General features: G+C 46.1%; 1 protein-coding gene across 1 annotated transcript; it reads right to left on the bottom strand.

The window, feature by feature from the left end:
* Positions 1-530: 530 nt before the first annotated feature.
* On the bottom strand, positions 531-3828 carry LOC105032678 (L-type lectin-domain containing receptor kinase IX.1). Its single transcript, XM_029261102.2, has 2 exons — positions 2164-3828; positions 531-1189 (listed from the first exon to the last, which is right to left on the bottom strand). Exons 1-2 carry the CDS (start codon positions 3770-3772, stop codon positions 765-767), a joined length of 2034 nt encoding a protein of 677 aa, XP_029116935.2. The 5' UTR covers positions 3773-3828; the 3' UTR covers positions 531-764.
* Positions 3829-12714: the final 8886 nt, after the last annotated feature.

Raw genomic sequence — 12714 nt, 5'->3', positions numbered from 1 at the left:
TCTTCATGACTGGTTTTCTTTACTTGGATCCTACAGCTGATCTGAAGTTTCTGAACCTGTTACATGGTCTTTCAGATCCTGTCTTTAGGGTGTTTCAACGTAGAGATTCTGAACCTCTGAGGATGCTGTTCCTGTCTTCTTCCTTTCTCTTCTTGAAATAAATTCTGTATCTTCTCTTAATAAAAAGACAGGTGGCTTCATGCCTCCTTTTCCCTCAAAAATCTCTATTAATGCTGCCCATGCTGATGGATGTATAGACCCACTAAGACCAGCTCGACATTGAGGAGGGTCTAAGAATTCTCGTGGAGACTTATTTGTGAAAACCTTCACTTACAAACAAAAAATCAATAGTTTTCTCACTAATTATACTAGAATGGATGGTTGTGACAAGTATCTCAAGAATTCTATCAGGGATCAACCAGCTAGAGGTTTAATTTTTGTCATCCAATGTAAATATACAAATGGCTCATAAAAGATTAGGGTGCCAAAGCTAAATTGAATACATTATTACATGACCCTGGAGATGAGCATATCAAAATAACAACATGATGCTCAACTAAAATTATCATTGCATCTGCACAAGAGACTTGAAATGTATTAATGTATTTTAAGCGTTGATGGCAAAGACATACATAACCCGATCATATGATGGAACACTTATCAAAAACGAAAAAGTACCTAATTATATAGTTGAATTACAAATCACTAGTATAATAGGTAGCATGGTACCCTTGTTAAAGTTTTCTAACATGACTCACCATCCTTCAACGCCCGTACATAGCTGTGTTTGAAATTACGGGGCAGCTATCAGAATTTGATGAAGGAGCAGGCACGTTTCTTGGAGGAGAATGAAACATTGCAACGGGCATATTAGGCGGCAAAGGTGGCAATGGAGTATCGAATTTAAGTACATTGATTGCTTGCCTCATGGATGGCCTTTGATCTCTATCAGGGTGAGCACACCATAGTCCCACAACCATCAAGTACACCATTTGTTGTTCATCAAATTCCATCCCTAACCTTTGGTCTGCTGCAGCCAAACATTTTCCATTCCCATAAAGTTCCCAAACCCACTCCACCAAATTCATTTTATCATCCTTCCCCTCCACTTCAGTTGGCTTTCTACCACATGCGATTTCTAATATAACTACTCCAAAGCTGTAGATATCAGTCTCTTTGCTAGCTTTTCCTGTTGAATGTCATGATACGATAAATTTAGTCTATCAAAATAAAGCAATACTTATAGTTGCTTGAATTTAATTTTGTTAAAAAATAAAATAATCTTGCTTTTTCAAATATTTTAAAATTTTATATGCAGACATATGAGCAGAGTTTTACAAGTAACTTAGTATTACTCATTCAACTTGAGTGATTTTTGGTTCCTCTAGAGTTAGATGATTTTAATTTGAGGTGTAACATGCCTCTGCCAGAATAACCCAGACTAGACACCAACAGGAAACAATGATTGATTTAGGCTTAAGAATTTGGACTGGTACTTAGCCAGTTGTAGATTTGGTCAAGTCAGCAAGAAAAATCATACGTCGGAGGTTAAGTTTAACATCATAACTCTATGCATATGTACCTTGATATATGCGAAGAGTTTTTTTTCTCATAAAACAAAAGTATGTATAGAGTAACAATGATTTCAATATCTTAGAGAACTGTTGTCGTTTACTTAGTAAACTTATTGAATCTTTGTCCGGTTTTTATGGAACTATTAGGTCATGTTGCACATAAATCCTTTTAGCTTACTGAGTGGATAAATTGGAGGGGCATGATGTCTTTCCAACAAAAGGGTAAATAAGTACTTTGACACTATATAGTAACCTATTGTAATGGATTGTTTAATCATCCAAGTCCTTATCAATCACACATGTAACTTTTGGATGCACTAAGATGCAGGAGCACATGCACACATCTGTCATCATGGATCAACTACACATCTAACACAATCTAAGGTGCAGCTAATGCCATGCCATGTTGGATGACCACACATATCCATAGTGTGACGGACCTTCCATGTTTATCACCTTTATCCAGGAGAAATAAAATAACTATGATGCCTTTCAATTGTATGAAGGAGCAGTTAAACGACCTTGCAAAATATGTACCAAAAAAAAAGACCTTGCAAAATATTTTATAGTAGGATATATTTTTTGTTACCTGTGATGGCGTACTCGGGTGCAATATATCCCCTGGTCCCTGCCAGAACTGTTGTTTCTCGATTGGAGTCATGGTCCATGAGCCTTGCCAATCCAAAATCTCCAAGTTTAGCATTGAACCCCGAATCTAGCATCACATTGCTTGGCTTTACATCTCTGTGGATGACGCACTGCTCCCACTCTTCATGAAGATATAGCAAAGCTGATGCTAAACCCAAAGCTATCTTGTACCTCTCCGGCCATGCGAGCAAACTTCTATCATTATATAAATGGTAATCAAGGCTTTTGTTCGGCATGTACTCGTACACAAGCAGCAAGTCACCTTTTTCATGACAATAGCCTATGAGTTGCACAAGATTACGGTGCCTCAGCCGGCTTATGATCGTTACCTCTGATATGTACTCTTTCCTCCCTTGTTTGGAACCTCTGGAGATCCTTTTAATGGCCACCTCAAGCTTTGAATCATGAAGTACCCCTTTGTATACCTCCCCAAATCCTCCTCCCCCAAGCTTCCCCTCCTCCATAAAATTCTTGGTAGCACTCTCGAGTACACTGTAAGGAAATCTCCTAGGCCCACTCCCTTTCTCAAATGCAACACTAATCAATGAATCAATACTCATATCTACTTCTTTCTTCCCTCTATCACCTTTCTTGCCGAAACGTCGTCTCATAAACCACAACAAAGCACCCAACCCACATAATAAGACCACGGCGCCAATACCCAACCCCAAGAACATATAACGATGACTGGGACTCCTACCATAACCCTCAGAACCCAAATCGGAGGAACTGAAATTCCAGGATACAAGGCTATGTTGTTCGGTCTTGTTACCTGTGGCAGCTGTGAAGCCAACGGCTACCTTAGCAGGCAGAACCTTCCTCAAGTCAACAACATAAGATAGGCTCCAATTTATTGTCGGATCTGAGGCATTACTAAGGAAGACACTCAAATTTTTGGTAGTAGCTTTGTAATCAACACATGCATTGAACGTTGTGTTTCTTCTTATGCTAGTTTTCAAGTCCAGCTGCACAGTCGAGTTTATCGTGTGGACGTCGATTCCCATATGGTTGGCGCTTATATCATTGTACTGAGGATTGATGAAGGTATCAAACTCGACAGCCACGACGGTATTCGGGTAAGTTATGATGCCATCAGGACTGGTAAAAAGACCAAGAGTTCCACCACACGATAAGTCGGGGATCTCCGAAGGGTATGACGAGAGGAAGAAGGCAAGTCCATCAGCACTGACCGGCCTTTTGAAGCCATAGATAAAGAAGGAGAAACATGAAGTGAAGTTGATGACAGAAGCATCGTCATGGATCGTCACTGGTTCAGGATATACCATTCTTCCGGAGCTCCTCTTGAGGTTAGCGTGAGCTTGGACCTTGGTGAGTTGGACTATGTCGCCGTCGAAGAAGGCGTCCCCCTGGTAACTCATGTTTGGAATGTTCAGGTCAGCACCGGAGTAGTTGAAGGAGAGTGGGCTTGCAAGGGGGATTAGGATGGACAGCAAGTGCAAGAGGAGCAGGAAAAGTTGGAAGGATGGAGGGGATCTAGAGTTGGAAAAAGCCATGCTTGGTATGTTGGAGAGGAAACATTTCATGGCCATTTGGTGTCTCAGGTAGCAGCTACAAAAGGTGCCTGGTAGACCACACAGAGTGTATAGTTCTATTCTAGATTCTTCGAATTTAGCGTGGTATGTAACTATGTAGGTTGATTTTTCTCCAGTCTATTAAATTTTGATTTGAATAAATCGTAAAACTTTTGGTGCAGTTTGAATTGTATGAGATTCGCTTCCCCTGGCGATGGGCGCTGTTGAAGAAATTTAGCCGAGGAAATTTCCAATACAGCCGTACTTTATGATGACTATCCCAAAAAAAAAACATGTAATGACCGACTTGAGCTTAAAAAACTTTCCCTCCTTGACCCGTTATTTCTAGCTCCTAGATGGTGACAACGTGCAGGTCCGCAGCCACCACAAATAATCCAGCGAACAGACACAAAAAATTTACACAAAGCACTCCTGGTTACTGTGCCCAAAAAAACAAAAAATTATGATGACTATAATTAAAAAAAAAAAAGAAGAAATGTAATGACTGACCTCAGCTTAGAAAACTTTCCCCCCTTGACACGTTATTTCTAGACCCTAGACGGTGACACAAAGTGACGGCCTGCAACCACCAGAAATAGTTCAGCGAACAACCACAAGAAACTTACTCAAAGCAGTCCTTTGTTACTGTAACAAAAAAAAAAAAAAAGAAGGAAAAGACTCCTGGTCACTGATGGGGTAGCAGAAGGATTATTAATTAGTTGTAAATGCACGTAACTAATATCTAATTCAGTGATCCAATCAAAGAGAAAAAACTTTTCTTCTAATCTACTCATTTTTTCAAAAAAATTAAAAAAATAAAAAAATTGATGAAAATAAAATTTAGATTCTTCTTCTTTTATTAATGATTCATGTTGGGTATTAAATACCCCCAGCCGAAGTTCGTAAAAAGCCGATCCTCCTTGGGCTCTTCCAGTTTCCGACCTTGCGCGATGTCTTTCTGGACTCCTCCGGCCGTCTGAGCTTCCACAATGCCATCCGGACTTCTCCAATAATGAGCTCCCCCATTCATCTACCGGACTGCTCCAAATGCTCTCTGGGCTTCATTATCAGCCGACTTTCTATAGTGATTGGCTACCCTCTGAATCTCTTCCAGACTTCCTCATGCCACGAGCGACTTTACCCCGAACTTCTTCCGGACTTCGTCAATGTCCGAGCTTCTCCAACAGCAGGACTTCTACAGTAACCAGACGCCATCCAAGTTTCTACGACGGTCGACCGCCTTTCGAATTTCATCCGAGTTCCCACAAGAGCCGGATCCCAGCCGAACTTCTACAGTGGATGGATCACGAACGAATTTCTACAACGAACGGGCTCCACCAGCCGGATCTCTACTCCGGACTTGTATTGCAAGCGGGGCTTCTACAATAAGAAGTCTCCACCCGAGCTTCCACGGCAACCAGTCTTCATCCGAGCTTCTACAATAAGCGGACTTCACCCAGACTCCTACAAGAGCCGGACTCCGTCCGAACTTCTACAACAGAATTGAATACCGGACTCCTCCAACGTTCGACCTTCCACAGTGTCCTCAAAACTCCTCCGGTGGACGAACCTCCACAACGCCATCCGAACTCCACTGTCGGACGACCCCCTACTGGATTCCTCATAAAACTGGACCTCTCCGGCGGACAATCTTCAGACGAGCTTCCACATCAGGCAAATCCCAGACGGACTTCTCTAGCAATCGAACTCCTACCGGACTTCACCAATAGAAAGTCTCCATCCGAGCTTCTACAGCAGATGACTCCCGTCTGTAGCATCAGCGCCCAAACATTCGACAACAGTGGACTCGTCAGCAACCTCAGAAACATCCGAGCTTCTCTTAGATTGCTGAGATAGAGAGCCATTCCGCTCCATCAAACGTCCTAGCCGAGCTTCAGCCGTCAGACCCAAACTCTCTGGCAAGTCACGACAATGGCCACTACCCCACTCCACTCTCTGTAACGGATTCCACGTGGCCCTACCACTCTCTAGCAAGTCACGACAACGGACACCACTCTACTCTCTATAACAAACTCCACGTGGCCCTGAATGGCCCCCTGACGCCACTACCCTTCATAACAAACTCCGTCTGGCCTCGAATGGCCCACTACCAGGTAGTTACAGACGTCACTGTCAATCAGTTACACTCTCCGTCTATAAAAAGGGACCCCCAGATACGTTCTTCTCTAAGTTCTAAACTCTATCTCGAAACTCTGCTAAAATTTTATTCGAGTGCTCCATTTCTATTGAGGCAGAGTACTGACTTGAGCATCGGAGGATCTTGTCGAAGCACCCCCAACTCAGATTTAGACTTTCCTTGCAGATCCCGATGACGGACGCGATTCCCTCGACTCCAGCTTCTCCGACGTCGGCAAAATTCTGCACCAACAGAATTGACGCTAGAGAAAGGACTTTGTGTCTTTGCAGGACCCTTGTTATTAAAGGAGTACTCAACGAAACTGTCTCCAGTCATCTTCTTCAACATCTTCTTCTCCTTCTCTTGCCAAATCTCCCCCTGATGCCTCCCCGAAAGACATCCACCAGGCGATCTACGGCCTCCGTGGCTAGATCTCAGTGAGATCCACAAGCTCCGATCTCGTCTCCAGTTTTTCAGGCTTTTCCTCCTCTGACAACGACAGTCGGCATGGAGCAGTTCGACCTGCTGGTTCAGTAGGTCTGAGGCTTCACCGAAGCAGTACAAGCCATGTAGCAGCAGCAGCAACAGCCGCAGGCATCAGTGCGGCTGAAAAGAGCATCGCCGGAATTCCAGAATCCGGTGACCGGACGGGCCACTTGGGCCAGTCGCCCTGTCTTCCCCGAAAAAGGGAAGCAGAGGGCAAAGAGCCCTCCGTCTGATCACGATTCCACCCCCGGAGGGTCCCTACCTCCACTCTGCCAGAAGACCCTCGAGACTCGCAGTCGAGAGGATCTCCTGGATCAAAGATTCCAGGAGATGAACTAGCGGATCGAAGAGCTCCGTCATGCTCCCCCTGCTTACGGTGAGGACATTTGTACTGACCCTCCGTTCTCTCAAATGATTATGCAGGAACCAATCCCTCCAAACTTCAAGCCCCCCTAATTTGAGAGCTACGACGGTACCTCGGATCCAGTTGACTACCTAGAGGCCTTTCGGATAATGATGCTGCTCCATGGCGCGCCAGACGCCATCCTGTGCTGAGCTTTCCCTTCTACTTTGAAGGGAGCAGCAAGAAATTGGTACTCGACACTGAAGTCGGATACTATCTTCTCCTTTGATCAGATGAGCCATCAGTTTGTTGCTCATTTCGTCAGCAGCCGGCGTCCCCAGAGAGGTTCGAAGTCCCTCATCAACATCAAGCAAAAGGTAGGAGAATCCATCCGAACTTATGTTAACCATTTTAACATCACCGCATTGGAGGTCCAGAACTTAGACCAGTCAGTTGCAATGGCCGCCCTAAAGGGCGGTCTTCAAAAGAACGATCTTCTATTTTTCCTGGAAAAGAAGTATCCCAGGGACTTCGCTGATCTGCTGGCTCGGGCCGAAGGATATGTCCGAGCAAAGAAAGCCTTCAAGCTAAAGGACGAGGAGGTCGTGAAGGAGCGGCAGGCGGGTGACTCCAGCAAGCCCGCAACTGAAAAAGGGTCGAGTGAAGCTCGGCCACGTTCTCGAACTCCCCTCGGACACAAGCATATCCAGACTCCTCCCCGGGCTCGTAGGTAGAGAAGCCCGGATTACAGAGTTTGACGGAGCTCTCCCCCAAGAAGGTTTCACAGCTACGCCCCTCTCAATGCTCTAAAAATCTAAGTGCTGATGGAGGTCAGAGACCAGCTACCAAGTCTGGAAAGGATGCGCACACACCCCGAAAAGTGCAACCCTAACAAGTTCTGCCTCTATTATTGTGACCACGGCCATGACACGGAAGAGTGCATTCAGCTTCGAGATGAGATCGAGGAGCTCATCAGATGAGGTCGGCTTGACAGATTCATCTGATGTCAGTCTGAGGATAGGGAAGATCGATCGAGGGCCCTACCACAGCTAGAGCCGCCAAAAAGGAAAGAACAGCCTAAAGATCGACCTCCAATCAGGATCATCAACACCATCTCTAGAGGATCCCGATGGGGAGCAGACCTTCCGCGTCTATGAGACTCAAAAAATCTATGAGTGTATTACCAATAACTCTGCCTTAAATAAAAGTTTCATATTTGCATATCTTTTCTTTTGGCATGAGCTTGTAACGACAGGGAGTAGCTCCTTCGGACAACCGAAATTAAGCGTGTTAGGAACAGGAGGAGAACCTCGTCCTAACATGAGCAAAGTTGAAGGCTTGGTTATTTAGAGATCGGATGAGGGGAGAAGTCCTTGCAACGGCCCTTATGCGCCCCCACAGTCATGTTAAGAACAGGAGGAGAACCTCATCCTAACATGAGCAAAGTCGAAAGCCCGATTATTTAGAGATCGGATGGGGGGAGAGGCCCTTGCAACGGCCCTTATGCACCCCCACAGCCATGTTAGGAACAGGAGGAGAACCTCATCCTAACATGAGCAAAATCGAAGGCCCAATTATTTAGAGATCGGATGGGGGGAGAGGCCCTTGCAACGGCCCTTATGCGCCCCCAAAGCCATGTTAGGAATAGGAGGAGAACCTCATCCTAACATGAGCAAAGTCGAAGGCCTAATTATTTAGAGATCGGATGGAGGGAGAGACCCTTGCAACGGCCCTTATGCGCCCCCACAGCCATGTTAGGAACAGGAGGAGAACCTCGTCCTAATATGAGCAAGGTCGAAGGCCCGATTATTCAAAGATCGGATGGAGAGAGAGGCCCTTGCAACGGCCGTTATATGCACCCGCAGCCCTGTTAGGAATAGGAGGAAAACCTCGTCCTAATATGAGCTGAAATTGATTGTGTCGAGAACAGGAGGAGAACCTCGTCCTGACACAAATGAAGATATGATCGTTTAAGACCGGATGATGGGAAGAGCCCCCTCAGCGACTCTTCTACACCACTACAATCCCGTTAGGAGCAGAGAGAAAACCCTCGCCCAAACATAAAAAAAAAAAGAGAGAGAAAAAGGGAAAACGATGAGCCACGCTAGAGATAAGAAAAAAATGAACTACATCAATGACGCAAGGGATCTCGTCTCAATGAGGAAGGAGACTCTTGTCAAAAACCCTCAATCTCTAAGGGGGAACTCAATACTGACAGGAGAAAATAGACTTCCTCAAAGTAACGAGAAGTTCGGACCCCAAGCTCGAACACCAAGAGAGAGCGTCAAACTCGAATGGCCTCGAAAAGATCTTCGATCATGAACAAAAAGGATGAGTCAACCCAGCGACGATCAGAAATCTTCAAACAACGTCGACATCGAATAAGACAGAAGACAAAAGAAGCTCGGTAAACGATAACCTTATGCAAGAATGGACAAGGTAATGAAAAAAATTTCTTTTCATTTCATTAGTAAAGTGTGCGTTACAAAGCCTTTGAAGGCCAAAAAAAACACAACAAGAAAAGAAAGGAATACATAGAATAAAAGGTAAAAAAGCTCTAAGGAAGCTCTGCTTCTTCAGACTTCGGACTCTCGATTTCAGCATTGTCAGGGATTGCTTTAAGTTTTCGACTTCTTCTTCTGGTTCTTTCTTTCTTAACAATATCTCCCGATACATTTGGTGGAACCACCGACTCTCGCCCTCCGACTCCCGAAGCCTCTTCCTCAGAACTTCAGACTCCACCTCGGTATCCTTGACCGCCTACTGCTCGTAGGCCAGCTGAATCTTCAGCCACTGTAGTTCGGCCTTCTCCTGCCCAAGGGCCATGACAGTTCTTCCATGGTCCCCCTCAAGGAGTGGAGCTCGTCGGAGCCTTGTATCGAGATGGCCTGGACTCTCTCAGACAACTGCCTCTGAAGACGGGCAACCTCGTCAGTCGCCGTCTTGAGCTTCCTTTGGTAGTCGTCTACTTGCCTGCACCAGCCAACTCGGTAGGCGTTGTAGTTCGTCTCAACGTCTTGCAGCTGCTTCTGAAGGTCGGAGAATTTCTTCGACCAGTCTCGATCGTGATCGGCCTGAGTAGTGAGCCAGGACGAGCTCCCTTCCAACTGGTCGATCTTCTTCCGTGCAGCCGCCAGCTCGACCTCAAGGGAGCTGATCTTGGAAGCCTGAGTCCAAGATCGGTTGCTGGCACATTTTCGAAGTTTCTCAAGCTCCTTCACGAAGTCAGCCTTCCTCCGGGTATAGTCCATGAAGCCCTTTTTGTAGAGGTCCCAAAAGCGAGTAGCCTCCGCAGTGACTTTCGAATGGCACTTTCTCAGTCGGTGAAGCTCGTCCTCCAGCTTCTTTGATTTCCTCGTCAAGTGACAAATTTTCCTTCTGAGGTCTCGGATCATCGACTTCAGAGGAATCCCTTATGGTAGGGGAAGAGCTTCGACAAGGCACTATCGTTGGGAGACAAGAGTACCACAACACAAATCAGTGCAAGAAAACAAAAGAGAAGAAAAAAATACAGAGTAAAAAAGAGGAGCTCTCTGTAAAGAAGAATCTGATTTCATTGATTAAATTATTCTTGAGTACAAGAGAATGAAAAAGTTATAAAAATATATATATATGAAATTAGAGGTTTTGGACCTCTGGGGCAGAAGTGGAGGAGCTCGGTGCCCTCGGAAGGTCGGTCGCGACAGTCACGGCAATCGAGAAAGTCCCAGCTGGAGGAAGACCGACAGCAGCTTCAGAAGGCCCGACTTCATCATTGGATGCCTCATCTAGGAAGCCGAGGTCCAGCTCGAAAAATTTTTCGATCACCTTCTCTTGGCAGAGCTCGAAGCCCTTGATAAAGGTGGCCTGGCCGAACTCGACCTTCAGATCTCTCATCTCGGAGGAGGTTTGAAACTCCTTCACTGCCCAGACCATTGCCTCCGAAATTAGGGTTGGGATCTGCGCCTTCAACTCGGAGACCTCGGTCTCTGCTTTCTTTCTTTCCTCCTCCAAGGTGGCCTTCAAGGCTGTCGAGGTCTGCCCCTCCTGCAGCGCCTCTTGGAGACTCGCGACTTCAGCGATCTTCTCCTTGAGGCGGACGGCCTCAGCCAAGCGACCTTCCTCCGCCTGGATGGCCTCCTTCCTAGCATTGTTCATCGCCTTGATGTTGGCGATGAGCTGGTGTCCAATCTGCAAGAGTGGCCAGGGAGTCAATATAAAAGTTGAAGAATAAGCTAAGTAAAGAGGCGAGAAGAAGAAAGGAGTAAATTGACCTACCTCGAGAAAGGACCCCAGAGAGTCCCAGACCCATTGCTCAGGATCGGAGTGAACGATCCTGTGGACGACCTCGGGCAGTATGCATCCGTTGACCAATCTCTTTATTAGATCCCTATTGTTGAAGGAATTTTCTCTCGGATCTTCTTCAGAGCCGTCAGCCCCCTCGATGGTAGCCCTGCTGCTATGGCTCTTGCGGGCCAATGTCTTCTTTCTCCTCCTCCGTTCGGCCCCCGATGCCTCCTCGAGCCGGGCCTCTGGAGCGAAAACCTCAGTCGGGGGGCTCCTTGAAGAGGCCCGGGGGACTGCGAGCTCGATGTCGGAAGGAGTGTCGATGGCAATGGCTGCCTGGGCAGGTGCGGTCGAGCTAGTCTCTTCTGCCCTTGCCCTCTTTGCTGTCCCCGAAGATGCTGTGTCTTTCCTTTTGTGGGTCTTGAGACCCTGGGCTAGCATTCGAGCTGCGTCAGCATCCATATCTGCAATGAAAGAAGATCGGCACAGCTTAGCAAAAGAACAAGAAGAAAGGGGAAGCAGCGAATAAAAAAATAATAATAATAAAATAAAATACCGACAGGGTTGAGAGGGCTTAGGCCGACGTTAAATAAGAGTTGTTCTTTCAAGAGGTTGGAGAGAAGAGGAGCTGGATAAGCCTCGAGTTTATTGGAGGCTTCAAGGTCGTCCCGTCCCAGGCTAGAAGCCCGACAGACGGAATCCCTCAGGGAGCCCCATGGGGGCAACCCCAGCTCCAAGGTCGGGCATCGGACATAGAAGTACCTCTCCTTCTAGTTGTGGATAGAAGAAGGGGCGCCATTCAGCAAACCCTTTCTACCGAACTGGAGGGAGAAGTACCACCAGTCTTTTGTCAATGGATGGCGCTTGAAGGTATAGAAATTTCTAAACAAAGAAAGGGTGGGCCGAACTTTAGCTAAGCTATAGAGGAAAAAAAATCCTATCAGAAATCTAAAGGAGTTCGGTGCTACAGAGACTAAAGAAATGTCTAAGAAGCGAAAAAGAGCAATGACAAAAGGTGGAAGCGAAAGTCAAAGCCCGGCGTGAAAAGCTTCTTGGTATAAACAGAAGCAGTCAGGGGGAGAAGTGCTAGCCCGGCCAGTCAGTCCAAGAAGCTCCAGCTCATACTTCGGAAGAACCCTGTACTGAATCCTAATCAGTGAGAGTTCCTCCAGAGTCAGAGAGATGGGGATGGTGTCTGGTACAAAGATCGGATGAGGTTCATCTATAGAACTAAGATTTTGAGGAGCTGGAATGAACGAACTCCTAGAACTGCTAGAGGAGGAAGTATTGGAGGACATTTTGGATCAAGAAAAAACACCAAAAATCTCAAAAAAATTAAAAAAAATAAGAAACAGGATGCTCACGAAAAACCGAACGGGCAGAATGCGAAGGATAAAAAATGGAAGAAGAACAAGAAAGAGAGAGATACCATAACTAACCTAAATTGATCCGAAAGATGCAGGAAGGCAGCAAGAATGATGAGGATCGACCCGAGGAGCGCCTAAAACTGAGAGGGACATGCTGGAGAAGAATAGAACTCTCGAGAAGAAGGAAGGACCGAAGAAAACCTCAAGCAAAGTGAAATCCTTAAAGGAGGGGAGCGGGTTTACATAGGCGACGGGGTCCGGTGCAATAATGACTGTAGATCTTCTCTAGCCGATCTATAACCGCCGTGTAGCCCACTCATCATGGCAGGCGGCTAAAGATGACTGACAACTGACAGAATCA

Source organism: Elaeis guineensis, chromosome 1 (genome assembly GCF_000442705.2).
Source record: "Elaeis guineensis isolate ETL-2024a chromosome 1, EG11, whole genome shotgun sequence".
NCBI classification, from domain to species: Eukaryota; Viridiplantae; Streptophyta; class Magnoliopsida; order Arecales; family Arecaceae; genus Elaeis; species Elaeis guineensis.
Note: the sequence above shows the minus strand (reverse complement) of the source record. Positions and strands in the feature narration are given on the sequence as shown.

Bases quoted from the DNA above. Each gene is read 5' to 3' on its own strand.
- LOC105032678 (XM_029261102.2), bottom strand. From the start codon at position 3,772: ATGGCCATGAAATGTTTCCTCTCCAACATACCAAGCATGGCTTTTTCC. The intron at 1,190-2,163 runs GTAACAAAAAAT...GACATTCAACAG, and splicing joins ACCCGAGTACGCCATCACAG to GAAAAGCTAGCAAAGAGACT.